General features: G+C 42.4%; 1 protein-coding gene across 2 annotated transcripts in view; it reads right to left on the bottom strand.

Moving 5' to 3' along the window:
- The window catches only part of col16a1 (collagen, type XVI, alpha 1), a 367,062-nt gene that overhangs the window by 155,623 nt on the left and 190,664 nt on the right, over positions 1-20,775 (bottom strand). For both annotated transcript variants that reach the window (XM_072548617.1, XM_072548616.1), the window contains exons 18-23: positions 19,357-19,395; positions 17,069-17,113; positions 12,396-12,431; positions 9,976-10,080; positions 732-767; positions 279-314 (exon numbers count right to left, since the gene is read on the bottom strand). In XM_072548617.1, coding sequence (XP_072404718.1) covers positions 279-314; positions 732-767; positions 9,976-10,080; positions 12,396-12,431; positions 17,069-17,113; positions 19,357-19,395 — 297 coding nt within the window. The remainder of the gene's footprint in view (positions 1-278; positions 315-731; positions 768-9,975; positions 10,081-12,395; positions 12,432-17,068; positions 17,114-19,356; positions 19,396-20,775) is intronic.

The following is a 20,775-nucleotide window of genomic DNA, read 5'->3' as shown; positions in this document are numbered from 1 at the left end:
TAGTTATCTGCGTTTACCCAATTCCATTTCAAAAGTTACTATTGGAACTGATCCCACCATCCTTTCAGGCAATGTATTCTGCATCACAGCAATTCATTGTATCCAAATAATTCTTTTCATTGCTCCCCTGGTATTTTTTGAGAATTATCTTGGCCTGCCTTACAGTGTGAACTTTTAGACCAGGGAAGCATGTGTTCTGTTCATGTAAAGGAAATTAAAATTTACTACGAAGGACTAATAGGCTAGAATTCTCGGCTTTCGATGGTTAATGAACTCACCTTCTCTCCCTTCACACCAGGATCTCCTGTATCGCCCTGAGTGGAATTAAAACAAACATTCATCAGATAAAAAAAACACATATTGTTTTATAAGATTATAGTGTCTGGGAAAGACTCCAAATTAAAAAATAACCAACTTTCCAAGTATTCACCACATTTATTTTTAAGCTGGCAAATCACCAAGACAGCAGCTAGTTTTGCTCTCAAAGCTCACAGATGATGCCACGTCTTGTCCATATTGTGGGATATAGGGTCAGCAGAAACGTGTCACAAAAAGAAGCTGGACGTAGGGTGCTTAAAGACTGAATGACCCATGCTTCTAACCTCCAATTCAACGCAATCTGACCTCTGACCCCAAAAAAGTACCATACATCAACCAACCCTTGACCCTTATGCACCCCATAATCTCCTAACGCACAATATTGATCTGGTCTCGAATGTTTTGCATCTTACCTTCTCACCCTGTGTTCCTGGAGGTCCAGACATGCCCTATGTTTGCAAACGAAAAGATAGTTAGATATCATGTAATATGTGTTGGTGCAAACTGCTCACAGACAAGGCAATCAGTCCATCTGAATCTAGTGACAGCTGAACACCTTCATGTACATTCCTGACAGCATTGGTATCCAGACAGAAACATGCTGCAACAAAGATTGCCACTCCTCTCTCTCCAACCATTCACACAGTGAGTGCTGGCGAGCTGCAGATGAAGGTTGAAACTGATTAATGATGACATTTATAAGTGCTACTAAAACAGAAACAAGAAACAAGAAATCTTGCTAAGGTTTCAGAAAAGATAAAGAATGAATAAGCGATTCATATGCCACTGTACGATTGACATTATCTGCAAATTTTGCATTATTTTGCACAGTCTGAAAGATTAGCCTTGAAGGTTTGATCACTTTGGAATGGTTGCCAGGACAGTAAAAAAAACACATGGGTTCCCTTTAAAGCTAAGGAATAGGATTCTTCAAACTCTGGAGACCAATAGCTTCATCTCTCCCAGGGACAGCTCTTCTTCAAGGAGCTGCTCTGGCATGCACAGAGTTTCTGTCTCACCAGGCTACAACTCTTTCTATCTATAAATCTATAAGACTTCCCCAAAACCACCCGCTGCTCATGATCAAATGTGAAAAAGAGCTCACATAAATTTCTATAATTCACAACAGTTGGGAACAGGCTGAAAATTTACAACTAAAATCTTAAATAAAGCAAGGACTGAGAGACATATTTCTGGTGTTTCATGTTGACATTTGAATAATTTTTTTAGTAAAATCTCAGCATTGAGTCCTGTATTTTGTTTTCTAAATTTATGAATACATCTTTTTAATATCAGAATGTTTTGCGTTATAAATGGAAGAACTGCCATAGTTATATTTATACTTTACACACTTCCTAAAATGCAGAGACTGTGCTTTTCAATCTTCAATTGTTATGCACAAAGACAGGTTTAAAGAGGGCACTTATTGCTTATGCCATTTCAATTTCTCTAGGCTGGTTTATATATTCCACAACTCCAAAGTGGTTCACTGGAAATCCCAGCATACCTCACTGATTTACACCTCTGAAAATTGCAGAACAGCTATTGTGCTTGATCCTATGGTACACTACATATTGAGTTCTGAACTCAAGCTGGCAAGTGAGGCAAGTACAGTTAACATGGATGATGTAATGACAGAGCAAAGTAAGACTCTAGGGTTGTGTGTTTAGCAACAGTTGTTATGTAAATTAATGAGAGGAGAAGGGCTGTGATTTTTTTTCTCAGTGATTCATGGGAGGTCAATTTCATTGGTAAGAAATTATTGCCCATCTGTAATTGTCCTTCAGAAGTTAACTGCTGGAAGTTCATTAAGGAGTTATCAAAAGGTATTAAATGGTAAGTAAGGTTTCTATTTATTTATTCATGAGATGTGGACTGCTGGCTGGACCAGCATTTATTGTCCATCCCTACTTGCCCTTGTGAAGGTTTTTGTACTGTTGTAGTTCATGTGCTGCAGTTAGATCCACAATGTTGTGAGAAAGGGATTTCCAGGTTTTTGGCCCAGTGGCACTGAGAGAACAATGAAATATTTCCAAGGCAAGATGGTGAGTGGCTTGGAGGGGAATTTGAAGGCATGGTCTTCCTATGTACCTGGTGTCCTTGTCCTTCTGGATGGTAGAGGTCGTGGGCCTGGTGGGTGCTATCAAAGGAACTTGGACAGTTGCTGCAGTGCATCATGTAGATGGTACACACTGATAGTTAGTAGCGAGGAAGTGAGTGTTGGAGGTGGTAGATAGGTTGCAAATCAAGTGGGCTGCTTTGTGCTGAGTCTCCTAAGTGTTACTGGAGCTGCACACCTCTGTGTTCAAAGGGGCAGGGTTTGCAGAGACATTAAGTGAGTTACTTGCCAAAGATTCCAAGCTGCTGAGCTGCTCTTGTAGCCACAGCATTGATATGGTTGGTCCAGTTCAGTTTCTGATTGATGATAACCTCCAGGATGGGGGCGATGATATCAAGGTGTGAAAGGATAAGAACATCTCAAGGATGATATGCAGAAGTAGGTTCTAAAGGTTTCAAAACTGCATTGAAAGATTAGTTGCGTATACAAAGCTGACAATCTGCCTCCAACCATCATAAAACCTAAAGTGAGCAAGTTCAGAGCATCCAAAGATTAATGCAAATTTAAAACTAATTGAAGAGACTGGCTCACAAGAGCCTGTAATTCAGCACTGTCTTTGGAATCTCACTCAGAAGACTTTGCTTGGATCAGCATTCAGCTAAATATGGAAGAAAAATAATGAAAAATAAAAAACCAAAGAAAATTGCTGGCCTCACAAGCGATTTCTGCTTCACTTCAATGCAGTCAGTTTCAACTTGCCAAAAACGTTGCATCAGAACCTCCTTCTGAGGCAGACAAAAATAACTTTGAGAACATTTCCAGTTCAGGCTCGTTTCATGTTGCACTCAACAATCTTGCTGTTTTTCTACCCCTCCTTTTCCATACAATATGTAATTCCAAACTCAGAGCTTCTACCACAGCTGGCCAGCTCACATCCAATGTCAGAGAGGCGGTTTGCATCCGGCTTGAAGATCTCTCCGGTGACATTCTCAAAGTTAACGGTTAATACAGATGGAAACAAAATGGCTTTCCTCAGTTCAAAGGGAACACTATTCCCTCCCTCTGGCACAGTATCTTACTTGTGCTTATCTATTCCCCAAAATGACGCAGGTGAGAGCAAAGCTTCGCTGTGGAAGCCAGAACTATAAGATCAACACCAATAAATCCAACAAGGCAATTACAGAATTTTGTATCCCCATGCAAAGGTGGAACACATTATCATGTCAAGGTAACTGCGCCGAATAGCACAGATGCATTTATAAGGGAGTTAGATAAGAACATGAATTAGCAAGGTATGTGCATTTGGGTTAGCTGAAATGGGTGGGAGAAGGCTGGTGAGCACTGTAGCATGGACATCTTGGGCCAAATGATCAGTTTCTGTGCTGATATATCATTGAATTGCACAGTACACTGAGTCGACACTGCTACCGACACAAGTCCCAGTTGCCCTCACTAGGCTCAGAGCCTTGAACGTTGTAATAGCCCAATGCTCATTAAAGCACTTTTCAAGCTTGTGAGGTTTCTCACCTCAAGTACACTCCTCGGCACTGCATTCCACTCTCAATCTCTCTGGGTGAAAAGTTCTTTTCCTCAAATCCTCTCTGAAAATTTTGCCTTTCACGATAAAATTAGGCTACCTTGTTATAGATCCATCAACTAAAGGGAACAGCTGCTTTCTGTCCATCTGTCCATACCCCTCATCATCTTGTACACCTGTACCAGGATTCCCAAGCTTATCCAGCCTCTCTTCAGAACTAAAGTGCTCCATCCCATGTACCATCCTGGTGGATTTCCTCTGCATCCTTTTCAGTGCATTTATATCCTTCCAATGGTGTGGTGACCAGAATAGCTCGCTGTACTCCAGCTCTGGCCTGACCATTGTTCTGTACACCTCCTTGCACTTTTGATCTGTGTTTAAACCGATAAAAGCAAGCATCCCATTTACCTTTGTAACTACTCTATTAACTAGTCCTGCCACCTTCAGGGATCTATCGATAAGCACACCAAGATCCCCAGTTCCTCTGAACTTCCTAGTAATTTTATGTGATTGTACAATGGCATATCATTTGGTGTTGCAGTTAAAAATCACACAACACCAGGTTATGGTCCAGCCTTCGGAACACTGCTCCTCAACCACCTGACCAAGGAGCAGCATTCCGAAAGCTAGCACTTGCAAATAAACCTTTTGGACTATAACCTGGTGTTGTGTGATTTTTAACTTTGTACACCCCAGTCCAACACCGGCATCTCCAAATCATTTGGTGTTGAACAGCTCTGTATATGCAACAGTTGAGACAAGGGGACATGAGTGTCATGTGTCAAATACAGTGAAGAATTGTCCTGAAGATGGATCACTGGACCTGAATTTCTGCTTTTTCTCCATAGATACTGTCAGACCCTGCTGAGCTTTTCCAGCAACTTCTGTTCCTGCTTCTGATTCCCAATATCCGCAATCTTTGTTTTCGTTCGTGTCACATGTGTTGTCAGCACCTTTCCTAACTGTATTATGACCAAGATGTTCTAACTCTCCTCTTCAGGATTTGTCAACAGTTGTTTGGCATAATCAGTCTGAATTCTGCTGTCCAATTCAATGGAAATTTAAAAAAATTGATTCATGGGATGTGGGTACCACTCGGCCAAAATGGATTGCTCATCCTTAATTACCATGAAATAGGCGCTGGTGTACTGCCTTCTTGAACTGCTGCAATCTAGTGGGGGGTACATTGCAGTACATTTAGAGGGGTTCCAAGATTTCAGTGAACAAACACAGTATATTTCCAACTCAGGATGGTGTGTAACTTGGAGGAGAACTTGCAAGTCATGCTGTTCTCAAGTAGCTGCTGCCCTTCTTCGAAGCGGTAGAGGTCGTAGTTTTGGAAGGAACTGTTGGAGAAGCCCTGGTGAGGTGCTACAGTGAATCTTGGAGATGGTACACACTTGCTGCTGAATATCGAGGATGGAGGATGTGAGTGCTGAAGGTGGTGGATGAGGTGCTTGTTAAATGGGTGGTCTTGTCCTGAACAATGAGCTGACATTACCTACATCCCTCTCACCTACCTGGTCATTGCTGGGATCTCTCCAGAAATGATTTCTCATCAGACCCCATCCACACCTCCAGGCTCCTTAAGGACCTTCTTCCCCTATCTGACTTTTTGAAGTTCTTATCCAGGTATTTCAAGTCTCTAGACTCAAATATTCCATATTCATCATGTGACCTAATGACTTCATCTTAACTAAGGACACTTGAGTCATGAAAGGCTGTGTGACTGTAGCTGAGTAAGTGAACATTAGCCCAGACACTGCAGTGCCCATGACTGTAATCTATGTGTCTATGAGGAGCTGTGATAAACATCTCTTGAATCTTTCAATACCATGTTAACCACGTCTAGTTCTTTTGTTACAGAGTTAGCATCAGGTACAAGTACCCTCCTGGAGGCAAAGGTCACATCTTGGGGCAGACATTCTGCATCATGCATTTGAAATTCTTATGTACACGGTAAAAATCATCACCTGACTTCATCCCTCCTTCTGTAATGTGCTCCAATCCAATAACCCTCAGAAAAGTCTGCATTCTTTGAACTTTTCCATTTAGCACATTGTCCCTTCCTTCTTGGCTGTCCAGTCTCATTATTACCATTCACTCATTAACCTTCCTTACAAGGCAGGTTCGATTTAAAAGTGCCATCTTCATTATAATAGTCATGATTTGGAGATGCTGGTGTTGGACTGGGGTGTACAAAGTTAAAACTCACACAACACCAAGTTATAGTCCTAGCGTGCTTCCAATTAAACCTGTTGGACTATATAACCTGGTGCTGTGTGATTTTTAACTTCAATAAATATTCCAAACACATCTAAGCAGTATTTTGAAGCACTGAGTCTCATGAGACAATATTGGGGGCGGATGGTCAAAAATGCAGTAAAAGTGCTCGGTTTTAAGAAGTGTCTTAAAGGAAGCAAGTAAGTTAAACAGTGGAGGGTTTTACGTAGGGAATTCCAGAACTTGCAACCTCGCCAGTACAAGACAAGCTGAGCAATGGTAAGACAATTAAAATTGAGGATGCTCATAAGGCCACATTGAGAGGACCACAGAGATCTCGGACGGTTGTGAGACTGGAAAAGATTATAGAAATAAGGAGGGGTAAGGCCATGGAGGGATCTGAAAATAGCGATGTGAATCAGGACATTGGGAGCCAGTTTAGGTCAGTGAGCATGGGAGTGATAGGGATACAGAACTTGATATAAGTTAAAGCATGAGAAGCAGAGTTATGCATGATATCAAGTTTATGGAGGGTTCAATTTTAAAGACCAGCCAGGAACAGATAGGAATAGGCAAGTCTAGAAACTGAGGGCAGATTTAACTGAAGTGTACACGGTTGTGGTAAGCCGAGGAAAGAGGGTACAAAGGAAGGAAGGATCTATTTGCTTTCAGAGAGAGGCCGTGAGCAGAGGTCATAGATTTAAAGTGATTGGGTATACAGGGTTTGAGACTCACTGCCTGAAAGGGTCAAGGAAGCAAGAGGTGGATCTCTTGTTTATGTGTCAGATATAATTCCACTTAAGTTAGGAAATTAGTGTTATAATGGGTGTTTTTGACATGTAACACATTGTATGCTGAAGAATCAGAACACTCTGCAAAGTAAACACTGTTAAAAGTGCTGATTTAATGGCTCCATGCCCTGTGTTCTGTTCTCCAGGTTTCCATCTACGCTGATGACCCCAACCAGGCTGCAAGCAATTGGAGCATTGTTCGACTGACAAGGGCTTGAACACATGAACCTCATCAAGTTGTGACATCTGTCAGGAGTTTCCAGTCTTTACTTCAATTATAACAGTCATTCTGATTCATCTATTTGGCATATTCACTCACTGTACATTTTGGCAAATGCTCACTGCATAGGATTTCAGGCTGTGCCAAATATTTAATTTCCAAACACAGACTAGGTAGATCCCTGCATAGTCCCAGCTGTTAGCTGTAAAGCCTCTCATTGTAACTGGTAATTCCTGGAAATTTTACTGCCATTTCAAAGAGCCAAATGAACCAACTGGCAGTACAGAATTTGAGTCTTGTTGAAAAAAAAGCACATTTACTCAAAGTTTCTCATTTTGCATTCATCAGGACAATTCACCTGCTTGGCAGTTAACTATCAATCATCATTAACCAGTGCATTCTTCATGGCAATGCCTCTATCAATTACAGTCAACTGGTCAATTAAGCAGCACTCTCCTCTCATACAGTATACATTTTGTATTTCCTTGCTTTGATATTGCTTGTAAACTTTCCTGATGAGTGTAAGAGTAAATCTTCAGACCCTTTGGCCCAAACTGGCCCATGCCAACCAAAATGTGTGTTCACGCTAACCCCACATTGCTGTACTTGACCTATATCCTTCTAATCCTTTCCTATCCACATATTTGTCCAAATTCCTTTTAAATGTCATTAATATATCCACCTCAACCACTTCCGCTGGCAGCTCATTCCATATGCGTACCACCCTCCATGTAAAAACGTTGCCTCTCAGGTTCCCTTTTATTCTTTCCTCTCTAACCTGAGACTGATGCCCTCTCATCCTCGATTCTCCAATCCTGGGAAAAAGACTGAGTGCATTCACCCTATCCATGTCTCTCATGATTTTATACACCTCTATAAGGTCCCCTCTTAGTCTCCTACGCTCTAAAGAAAAAAAGTCCTAGCATGACCAACCACTCCCTATAACTCAAATCGTTGAGTCCAGGCAACATCCTTGTAAAGTTCTTCTGCACCCTTTCCAGTTTAATAACATCCTTCCTATAACAAGGTGACTAAAACGGAACACAATTCTCCAAGTGCGGTCTCATGAACGTACAACTGTAACATAACTTCCCAACTTCTATACTCAATGCCCTAATTGATTGAAGCCCCCTGTCTACCGTGACTTCACTTTCAGTGAACTGTGAACCTGAACTCCAGCATCCCTATGTTCCACTACACTCCTTAAGGCCTTATCATTCACCATGAAACTCCTACCTTGATGTGACTTTCCAAAATGCAAGACCTCACACTTATTTTTATTAAACTCCATTTGCCATTTCTCAGCCCACATCCCCAGCTGATCAAGGTCCTGCTGAAATTTCTGATAACCTTCCTCACTGTCCATGATACTGCCTATTTTAGTGTCATCTGCAAACGTGTCTTATATATTCTCATCCAAATCATTGATATAAATAATAAACAGCAATGAACCCAGAACCCTGAGGCACTCCATTAGTCAAAACTTGATTGAGTTTTTTGAAGAAGTAACAAAAAGGATTGATGAGGGCAGAGCAGTGGACGTGATCTGTATGGACGTCAATAAGGTGTTCGACAAAATTCCTCATGGTAGACTGGTTAGCGAGGTTAGAGCACATGGAATACAGGGAGAACTAGCCATTTGGATACAGAACTGGCCTGAAGGTAGAAGATAGAGGGTGGTGGTGGACGTTTGTTTTTTGGACTGAAGGCCTGTGACCTGCAGTGTGGCATAAGGATCGGTGCTGGGTCCACTGCTTTTTGTCATTTATATAAATGATTTGGATGTGAGCATAAGAGGTATAGTTAGTAAGTTTGCAGATGTCACCAGAATTGGAGGTGTAGTGGACCGTGAAGGTTACCTCACAGTACAACAGGCTCTTTATTAGATGGGCTACTGGGCCGAGGAGTGGCAGATGGAGTTTAATTTAGGTAAATGTGAGGTACTGGATTTTGGAAATCAGGGTAAGACTCACACACATAATGGAGAGGTCCTAGGGTGTGTTGCTGTATAAAGAGACCTTGGAGTGCAGGTTCATAGCTCCTTCAAAGTAGAGTCGCAGGTAGCTAGAATAGTGAAGATGATGTTTGGCATGCTTTCCTTTACTGGTTAGAGCACTGATTATAGGAGTTGGAAGATCATATTGTGGCTGGACAGGACATTGGTTAGGCCACTTTTGAAATATTACCTGCAATTCTGATCTCCATAGGAAGGATGTTGTGAAACTTGAAAGGTTCAGAAAAGATTTACAAAGTTGTTACCAGGTTAGAAGGTTTGAGCAATAGGGAGAGGCTGAGTAGAATGGGGCTATTTTCCCTGGAGTGTTGGACAATGAGAGGTGACCTTTATACAGGTTTTATAAAATCATGAGGGCTGTGGATAGGATAGATAGATAAGGTGTTTTCCCTGGGGTTTGGGGGGGTCCAAAAAGTAGAGGGCATAGGTTAAAGGTGAGAGGAGCAAGATTTAAAAGGGACCTTAAAGGTCAATTTTTTCACACAGAGGGTGGGGCATGTATGGAATGAGCCTCCAAAGAAAGTAGTGGAGGCTGGTACAACATTTAAAAGGCATCTGGATAGGTATACAATTAGGGAGTGTTTAGAGGAATATGGGCCAAATGCTGACAAATGGGACTAGATTAATTTAAGATATTTGGTCCGCTCAGACAAGTTGGACCAAAGTGTCTGTTTCCATGCTGTATATCTTTGGGACACTGTGTTTAATAAATTTGTGAGTATCAACATGTAAATTCATGTAATCTGCAGTTTTGAAAACCAACCATAACAACTTCCATCTTCTCACAAGCGCATTTCTGAGCCAAACACTCACCAATCTTCCAGGTGCTCCAGGTTTTGCTCCTTGACTGTGGTCTCCTGTAAATTTGACACCTCCATGTCCCTCTAGATGTGTTGGACAAACCCCACATTGATCTCCCTGTGAACAATAACATGAGATTAATTATTCTTGTTTCAGTGTATGAAATTGCAGCTCTTCAAGTTGAGAAAAGGAAATTTAAGAAATTGCGCTGAATGGTTTACATTCCAGGATGCCCACACATTCAGTGTGGAAGATATAATGATTGTAACGAAGTCAGCCAGGTGGACCTCACAGAAGATGAGTTTTCTGATTGGGGCTGTTAATCTGGTCCAATCAGGGAGCCCTGGATGACAGATAAGAACAGGAGTGTCAGACAACCTGTTCAGAGTTGTCTCTGAAGAAGCTGAATTAGTGTCAAAGGCTTTCCAGGTGTAAATAAGGGGTGACTTGTTGACAGGATACTGGCTTCTGCTGAGTTATTTCAGAAGGTTTTGCGGTGTTAGGCAGGAGAGACACAGAATAAGTAACAAGAAGTAGTACTGACAAGAGAACCTGAGCGATCTTTCAGCCCTGGGGAACTAAAAGCATCCAGAACTCTGCAGTGTTTGGTTGCTCAGTGTTTGATTATGTGTCTCGCAGAGCGCTTCAGAGAACAACTCCGGGACACCAGCACCAACCAAGCCCACCGCCCCCGACCAAACACTTAACTCCCCCTCCCACTCCGCCAAGGACATGCACGTCCTGAGCCTCCTCCATTGCCACCCTTACCACCCGACGCCTGGAGGAAGAACACCTCATTTTCTGTCTCGGGACCCTCCAACCCCATGGCATCAATGTGGATTTCACTAGTTTCCTCAATCCCCCCCCACTTTCACCCTAGTCCCCACCCCCCAACCATATCCCAGTTCCAACCTTCCAGCTCAGCACCACACTCATGACTGGTCACACCTGCCATTCTTCCTTCCCATCTATCTGCTCCACCCTTCCCTCCGACCTATCACCTTTATCCCTACCTCCATCCACCTATTGCACTCTCAGCCCTAGCCCAGCCCCCTCCCATTTATCTCTCCACCCCCAAGGTCCCCAGCCTCATTGCTGATAAAGGGCTTTTGCCTGAAACATTAATTTTCCTGCTCCTTGGATGCTGCCTGACCTGCTGTGCTTTTCTAGCCCCACATTCTTGACTCTAATGTCCAGCATCTGCAGTCTTCACTTTCGCCTAGATCTCTCTGTTGACTGCTTACTGCACGTGATTAATGAAAGCTTGGTTTGGTCTCTGGAGAGAGACTGTAAACGTGGGAGCAGACATTTGAAAGCATTGTAAATCCTACACGCATAGAAGCTGGTGTGTCATCTTTGTATATCTCCCAGGTATAAAATATAAGCCTCACCTTTCAAAACCACACCCTCATCCAACATGCTACACAATCCTTTCCCTCTCACTCTATTATAACACTTTGCCAGAGGCACCAGATGCTAATACTGTATCATAGGTGTTCAATACCTGTGATGGATTATGGGTTGGGAGGAGGTTTCTAAATTTATACATAATCCTTGGTTGGCAGGAGCTGAGTTTACAAATGATCCCTGACAAGATCCCATATTTATGTGGGAACTCTGATGGTACCCTCCTGTTTGCATGGCAGAGAAAAAGCTGTGATGTGAATGATAATTAACTTCACTGAAATCAAGTCACTTGATGCCCCACAAAAGATAGACAGTGAAATGGCGTCTGTTAGGTTTGGAGGTGTGAGCTTGTAACATGTAACTTTCCAAAAAAAATATAAATTTCTTAAGCCCTGACGTTCATCAAGTGCCTCTCTGGAATTTACCGCAACTCTCATCACGATCAAAAAAATGGGTTCCAGAGGAAAGTGGATGAAATTCAGTGGGAGCTGGGATGAGGCATTAAGGTGAGGATTTGGGATGATAATCAGAAAGGTATAGTGGGCTGAGTGTTCTTTCTCTATGAAGGTGACCTTCCTCCTAATATCATTCGCATCAAATCCAACCTCTGGTGCACTGCACCTAACTAACTATTCTTTAATATCAGCGTGGACAGCAAGTACTAGAGTAGTCTTTAACCCGAAGGGTCACTACAGCTTGGTGTCTCCAAGTCCACATATTTGGAACAGAAGAAACTGTATCAGCATCAGAAGGAAATCATCCCCCTGGTTGCATCAGAATGAGCCTTTTCTAACTCAGAGACATCGAGAATGCATTGAAGCACTTCCATGTTCACAATAGGCTGAGACACTTTGATTGTCTCGAACTGATACTGCCACCACTTTGTCCTGCAACACACTGAGCTGTGAAGTGACTGCCTGAACTACTGTCAGAGCTAGCTCAATGTTCTTTAGGAAGAGCTGATTCTGGATCATGGTGACTGGTTGCACTTGGACAAGGTCTGGCAGCCAAACACAGTGACTTACCTTTTCTCCCTTTGGCCCTGGTAATCCAGGTTTACCCTAAAAACAGAGAAAAGGCCAAAGTTTTATGTCGTCCAGAGGAGCTGATGAAACTTTAAACACAAGCAGCAATACCTGTTCACTCCATCCAATCACACATTAAAATTAAAGTTGAATCATTTTCTTTTTGACTATGGAGGATTACTCATCTTGTAGACTGCAGGACCTAAGTCTACAGGCCAGAGTGATCTTACACTGACAGGGAGTCTAGTTACAGTGTTGGACTAACAATCCTACAGTTGGAAGCTCAAAACTTAGTTCAGCAAATTGTGAAATTGAATCCAACAAATTTCAAATGAAGTCTTGTACACTTCAGGATAGATGTCTAGTACGATGATTTTCAGATATTTCTGATTTAATTTCCTCTGGGAATAGGAAACATCAATTAAAGCCAATAGTGATCGGAACCTCCTTAATGCAGATGGTCTAGATGGATCTGCTGTTGTCAGGTGTGTCCAGGAAGGATTCCTGACTCAATATGAAGATAGACCAACTGCCATATTGGATTTGGTGCTTGCCAGGCCACTGTCAGATCTCTCAGTGGGATAGCATTTTGGTGACAGTGACCACAACTGCCTCAACCTTTAATTGGGGGAGGGAAATTATCAAGCTATTAGACAGGAGTTGTGGAGTATAAATTAGGAAGAACTGCTCTACAGGAAATGCATAACAGAAATGTGGAGGCTGTTCAAGGAGCACTTGTTGCGAGTGTTGGATAACTTTGTCCCACAGAGACAGGCAAAGAATGGGAATGGATGACAATCGAAGAGGAGCTTCTCATCAAGGGGAAGAAGGAAGCTTACTTAAGGTTGAGGAAGCAAGGATCTGGCACAGCTTGAGAGGATTACAGGGTAGCTAGGAAAGAACTCAAAAATGGACTGAGGAGAACTAGGATGGAGCACAAAAAAGCCTTGGTGGAAAGGATTAGGGAAACCCAAAGGCGCTCTACACTTATGTGTGGAATAAGAGAATGATCAAGACAGAAGGTAGGGCCGATCAAAGAAAGTGGAAGGAACTTGTACCTGGAGTCTAAACAGGTAGGAGAGGCCCTAAATGAGTTTTTTGCTTCAGTATTCACTAGAAAGAGGGACTTTGTTGATAGTGAGAACACCATGGACCAGGTTAATAGGCTTGAACAGACTGATATTAAAAAAAATAAAAATCACACAATACCAGGTTATAGTCCAACAAGTTTACTTGGAGGCAATAAACTGCTTCTTCATGTTGTGGAGCAGAATCATACGACTCAGAATTTTATAGCAATAGGACGAGTGTCATGGAATATAATATTAAACAAATTTAGCTTGAGTCTTTCATCTTTTAGAACGATCATGTTAGTTTCAATGCCTTCATATGTAAATCTCAGAACTTTTTTAAAGTTATTAAGACATTAAGAAAGTGGATATGCTGGAAATTCTGGGAAGCATCAAGATAGATAAGTCCCCAGGGCCAGACCAGATATATCCAAGGTTACTATGGGAAGCAAGGACTGAGATTGCTGCACCTCTGGTGATGATCTTTGCATCCTCACTCTCCATAGGAGTAGTACCGGATGATTGGAGGGAGATGAATGCTGTTCCTCTGTTCAAGGAAGGGAATAAGGAAATCCCAACGAATTACAGATAAATGCTTGGCAAACCATTGTGGGCTGAAGGGCCTATACTGTGCTGTATGTTCTAAAGCTCAACTTGTTCAAGCCTTCCCACCCTGGGCTAGTGAACATTCCACTTCACTTCCACACTACACTCATACTGCCCTCTGAGTGGCCGAACTTGTTAAAAGCAAACACTTATGAAAATGGAGAATGACATTAAGAGTCCAAATATTGTAGAGGGACAAAGATCAGACAATCCAACACCAGAGTGAGGAACAGGAGTTGGTTGGTTATTTAGCTGCTTCAACCAGCTCCACAATCAATAAGGTCATGGCTGATCTATTTGTGGTTTTAAATCCACTTTACTGTCTGTCCCCTTATAATCCTCGATTCCCTTGATAATCAAAAATCTGCCCAAATATGATCAATGGCCCAGTCTCTGCTGCAGTTTGGGGAGAAAATTCTAAACATTAATGACTCTGTGAGAGAACAAATTTCTCCTCATTTCCATCTTAATTTGGAGATCTTTTTATTTAAAGCTATGCACTGCTCTTTCTAGATTCTCTTGAAGATTAAACATCCTCTCAGCATCTACTCTGTGAAGTGCCAATAAGACCATTCCTCTAAACTCCAATGAGGACAGACCCAATCTTCTCAATCTTCCCTCACATGAGCTGAGTGAACTTTATCTAAATTGTACCTAATGCAAACATGTCCTTCCTCAAGTAAGGTGACCAAACTGCAAGGGGTGGCATGCTGGCTCAGTGGTTAGCACTGCTGCCTCACAGCAGCAGGGACCCAGGTTTGATTCCAGCCTCAGGTGACTGTCTGTGTGGAGTTTGCACATTCTTCCAATGTCTGTGTGGGTTTCCTCCGGGTGCTCTGTTTTCCTCCCACAATCCAAAGATGTGCAAGTTAGGTGAATTGGCCATGCTAAATTGCCCACAGTGTTCAGGGATGCGTAGGGTAGGTATATTATTCAGGGATAAATGTAGAGTAATAGGGTGAATGGGTCTGGGTCGATTACTCTTCAGAGGGTCGGTTTGGACTTGCTGGGCTAGAAGGCCTGTTTCCACACTGTAGGGATTCTATGTTTGGTACTCATAAGTGTGGTAACAACAATCTCTTGTGTGGTAGCAGCAAAGTTCCATCATCCCTTTTACAGTAAAAGCCAACATTCTAGTTGCTTCCTTAATTACTTGCTATATCTTCATGCCAATAAAACACCATTGGCTGTGTCGTAATCTTTTAAACAGCATGTTAGCAAATCCCTTTTAGTAATCTTTACTCTCATTGTTCATTATATCCTCAAGATTGTCTATGAAATTTGTCCAATATTATTTATCTTCCAAAGAATGATGCTGACTCTACCTGTCTGTATTATGATTTTCTAAATATCCTACTCCCACTTCTACAGTGGTAAATTCTAGTATTTTTCCCCATGACAGATGTTAGACAAATGGGCCTACAGTTTCCCGCTCTCTGTCTTCATCCTTGAACAGAGATGTTCCATTTGACATTCCCTAATCTGTGAGGACCTTGAAGTTCTGGAAGATTACAACCAATGCATTTCCTATCTCTGAAGTTACTTCTTTTAAGAATCTAGAATGTAGCTCATCAGATCCAGAGAATTTGTTGGGCTTTTCAACTCTTTAATTTTCACTAATGATAACAACTGCTTTAAGTTCCTTCCTCCCATTTGTCTCATTTCTTTCTTCAGATGCATTTTGTGGTCTCCATTGTGACAATAGATACAAAACATTTATTCAAAGCTCCTGCCATTTCCTTATAGCTCACTATTAATTTCCCAGCCTTACCCTCTCAGGGGCCAATGTTCACTTTAGCAACTCTTTTCCTTTTCCTATACATGTGGGAACGTCCACTGTTTTTATATTTGACGCTAGTTTTCTCTCATCCTCCTTTTGGTTTTACATATCTTTTGCTGCTTTCAAAAACCATCCAAATGTTCTGCCCACTATTGATCTTTGCAGCATTGTACGCCTTTTCTTTCAATTTGATACGATCCTCATGGGTTGTGCATTCTTCTTATATAGCCGTTCTTTCATAATAACATGCATATTTGTTGAGAATGTTGAAATATCTCTTCAAAAGTCCCCCACTGATTATTTATCATCTTACATTATAATTCACTTTTTCAGTCCAACTTTAGCTAACTCTATCCCAAAAAAACTTGCAACGGCAATTGCAAGAGCAAAACACTATTATAGGCCTGCATTACTGATTCAAATTGAATGCCATGATTACTCTTGCCAAGAGATCCTTTACTGTGACATCATTATTCTAGCTTGTCTCATTAATTGTTAACATGCTCAAAATAGCATCACTTCTGGTAGATTCCAAAATTTAATATTCTAATAAAGTATCCCAAATGCAGTCTGTGACTCGTCCTCCAGATTACAGTTACACGTTTGATTTGTCCAGCAGATTTGATGAGTAGAATCATTTACGATTATTGAAGTACCAATTAAAAACTGTCCCCATCAAACATACCCAGGTCAGGTACAGCAGGGGGCTAGATACAGAGTAAAGCTTCCTCTGCACTATCCTGATCAAACACTCCCAGGACAGGTGGAGCACAGGGTAAGTAACGCTCCCCAACACTGTCTCCACCAAACACTCCCAGGTCAGGTACAACGCAGGGTTAGATACAAAGTAAAGTTCTCTCTACTCTTTGAAACTGAAATTAAAGCTCTTTCCACTCTTTTAAACTGAAAATAAAACTCTCTCTGACCTGCTCCAATCAAACACTCCCCAAGTCATGACCAGCACTGGATTAGGTGCAAAGTAAACTTCTCTCTATACTTTTCCAGGACAGCAATGGCACAGGGTTTGCTGCAGAGTCTCCCTGCATTTTCCCCATCAAACACTCCCTGCAAACTCACCAGCCTCATGGTCTCTTTACTGAGAATGCTTATGCATTCGGCAATTCACTCTCACTGGAAAAGCATTAATTCTGCTCTGTCCCAGTTAGCTGGGATCATATGGGTAATTTTGTTTGAAGTCCTACAATCATTGTACTTACAGGTTTTCCCGGGATGCCTTCTGGGCCAGGATCCCCATCATTTCCCTGAAGAACACAAGGAGAGGTGAAAGTTTTGAAGATACAATGAAGTTTAGCAGCTCCTGGCTGCTATTTGAAAGCAAAGAGCATTCCTGAGATTTACAAGAAGGTGGCAACCATTTGCTGTTTGACCTCACTCCTCACCTTGTCTCATCTGCACATTTCATGTGGAGACAAGATTATAATTCAAAGTTTACATCAGTCCCTTGCACGTCATCTGTGGATTGGCTGAATCTCTTTTCCTTGTTCAACCCACTTAAGAGTTCAACAACAGTGAAAGGAATAGGAAGAAACTATGTACACTTAGCAAAGAGGTATTCATTCAGATTCAGAATAGCAGAATTAAACCTTAAACGGGAAATAACAGTGTCTCAGGCTGCATCTGTGCTAACAGAATAGTATGGTTAATGACTCCATCAATAGCTTAAATACAGTTTGATGAAAGATTATGGAGCTGAAATGTTAACTCTGTTTCTCTCCAGCAAGGCTATCAGACCTGCTGGATATCTCTCACTTTCTCAGTTTAAACTGTAAACTGCCAGGAACTGCAATACTATTGCTTTGTAATAGATGTCACATTGCAGATTCATTTCAGGACTTGACCAACCTTTAGGGTTGGACAATTCACAGCTCAAACTGCTGTTTGTAAATGATAGTGACACAGTCACCTCGGACCCCAGGAGGATCTCTGATCACGTTACATCGGCTCTGTGTAAGTGAAGGAATCACTTTAACATCATTACATTGCCCTCAGATCCTCAAATTATAAAGGTGGAAATGGTCTGGCTGATTAAATTAGTGATAGCACCCTCCCCTTCTGAGGTAGAAGACTATGAGTTCTAGTCTTAATCGTAAGTATTCTGGACAAAAGTCCAGACTGACACTTCAGTGCTGCATTGAGTGAGTGATGCAGTTTTAAATGTAGTCCCCAACTTTCCTTGTGGAAGATCCTATGTCACTATTTCAAAAAAAAAGAGCAGGGAAGTTCTCCAAAGTGGCCCATACAATAATTATCGCTTAATTGACATCACCGAAACAGATTACCTGGACACTTTCACACTGCTACTTGTGGGAGCCTACTGTGCATAAATGGGGTATTGTGTTTCCTGCATTAAAGCAGTGACTACACTTCAAAAATATTTCACTGGCTGCAAAACATTTTGAAACATCCAAAGTTTATGCAGGATGCTGTAAAAATGTTAGTCTTTCTTTGTGTTTCAATACACCCCTCTTCCCACCCCTACACATGTTCTGCCTCAGAGAGGTGGGCATTTTATTAACATTATGTCCATATGGGACCCTCATGTAAATTTGACATTGGCCAGGTTTTTAGATGTTCTATGGGGCTGGAGTGGTGTGAAGGTGCTTCTACAGGATTACTATTCCAGAATGCCCAGGCCATGGGATCAAGACCCATCCACGGTCAATAGTGAAATTTAAATTCAATAAAGAAAAAAATCTAAAAGTGACCACTATCGTTTTGTTTTTTGTTTAAGAAACCCATCTGGTCACTCATGTCCTTGAGGGAAGGAAATCTGTCATCCTTACCATGTGTGTACAGTGACTCCAAGCCCACAATAATGTGCTTGACTCAACTGCTCTCTGGGCATTTTGAGATGGGCAATAAATACTGGCCTAGCCAGTGATGCCCATGAAAAAAATAACACAAAAATGTGTTTCTTGAAAGTCCCCCATGGGCTCCTTCACCCTCAGCACTTTAAGGTGGCATCCAAGGTGCCTGTACCCTTGATTACTTGTTGCTTCACTCTCTCGTCCCTTTCACAGGGATTGGAGGTGCACATCCCAGACAGTGATGATGACTGACCTCTTATCGCTGCCCACCAAAAAACCTTGACCTCCAACCTAGACAACCCACCCTGATCGCCCAGGACCATGCCTCCTGCCTCTGGATGGCCTGCCCAACTGTCAGCTAGTCAGTCAATCAACTCCTGGAAACTCTTGCAAGAGAGTGAAAGCATGGAATTGCGTTTTAATGCTCCAGGGATTTTACTCCTCAGCGACCCACAGTCATGACTCAGGGATTAATGACAAATCTCTGGAAACAGCAGGCCATTCCTGAAGGGACAGAAACCTGCTGAAGATTGAACAATGCACTTGCAACAGTTAGTGAATAAACAATGGAGAGCTGTGTGGTAAGGATGGTGTAGGCAAAAATTAATGCACAGAGGTGTGTAGTTACAGAGATTCCAGGATGGAGCAGCATATCTAGGTGAGCTGAATGTACTTACCACTTCTCCTTTTGGTCCGGGTGGGCCACCAGGTTTCCCCTTTGGGACATAAAAGGTGACAATTGTTAAAGCAGCATTAACCACAGGAGGTTACACTTGTCTGTCTGGTAGGGATTGAAGGAGATAGAGCTTACACATGGACAGAGAGAAAAGGTCTGGAATGAAGGAAGCCTCACTGCCCCAACAGAGAAACACTGAAGACACAACACAGCCTGGGGCAAACCACAGAATGGGCAAGTGACATTTTTCACCAGGAGGACAGGGATAAGAGTGTTCTCTTACAGAGTACTCATTTACAAACAGAGATGTGGAAGAATTGTTTTTCTCAGAGGGCAGTGAATGTTTGGAATTCTCTTCCCTAAAAACTGTGGAGGCTTTATTACTGAAGGTATTTAAAGAGGAGGTTTATTTTTGAAAAACAGAAGAGTTGAGGGCTTTGACGAGTCAGCACAAAACAAGAGTTGCGGCCTGGTAATAAATTGTCATGATCTTATAAAATGGTGGAGCAGGCTTGAGGGGCCAAATGGCCATCACCTGCTCCTATTTCTTATGTTGCAAGAGTGAAGGCCGGGGAAGGGGGAGGGGGTTGGGGGATGGTGGTGTGGTTAGAGGTTGTGCTGTTGACTCTGCAGGACTGCTCTGTAGAAATTGAAGAAGAACTTCCAGAATGGTACTGTAAACAACACCCAGGAACAAAATTACAGAGTCATTGAACATAACTACGTTTAAGTTTCCTTGTTATTTCAATGGGGTTGCAAGGGATTGGGATGGTGACTGTGATGGGGAGAGGATGCTGAGCAGGAGGACAAAGGGTGGAAGCAAAGAGGGAAATGGGGGAGGGAGAGGAAGACCAAAAGGGTTGGCGAGGGGGCAAGGGCTGTGGTAGGACATGGGTGAAGGCAGTAGGGAATGGAGTGGGATAGAGAAGAGGAGGGAACAGGGTGATGAAGGGGAATAGCAGGAGGGAAATAAAGATGACGATGGGAGGGGAATGATGGGGACAGGGAGGGAAAAATCAGGAGCGTGGACAGTCAAGAGGGCAAGTAGGATGGTGCAATCATGGGTGCCAAAGGGGAAGGGTTGGTGTGAGGGGCTTGTGACACTGGGTTGGAGGGATGTAGAGGTGAACAGAAGAGTCGGAGGGATGTAAAAGTTAAGAGAAGATTATTAGGGGGGGAAGAGATTAATGTCAGGAGATGGGTTGGAGAGAGACAAGATGAGTAGGGAGGATAAGGAGTGGGAAGGGAAGGTGAGAATGAGAAGGAAGGAATGGTGATGGGACAGGTGGAGAGGGGGAGAGTGTGGGAGGGAGTATGGGGTGTGGTGTGATGAGGAGTAATTCGTGGGGATCACCAGAGAGGAGTATAGATCACTACTGGGTTGGATAGCCCAGCTGAAGTAAGACTCATTCCATTGGGA

This window comes from Chiloscyllium punctatum, chromosome 27, assembly GCF_047496795.1.
Source record: "Chiloscyllium punctatum isolate Juve2018m chromosome 27, sChiPun1.3, whole genome shotgun sequence".
Lineage (NCBI taxonomy): Eukaryota > Metazoa > Chordata > Chondrichthyes > Orectolobiformes > Hemiscylliidae > Chiloscyllium > Chiloscyllium punctatum.
Note: the sequence above shows the minus strand (reverse complement) of the source record. Positions and strands in the feature narration are given on the sequence as shown.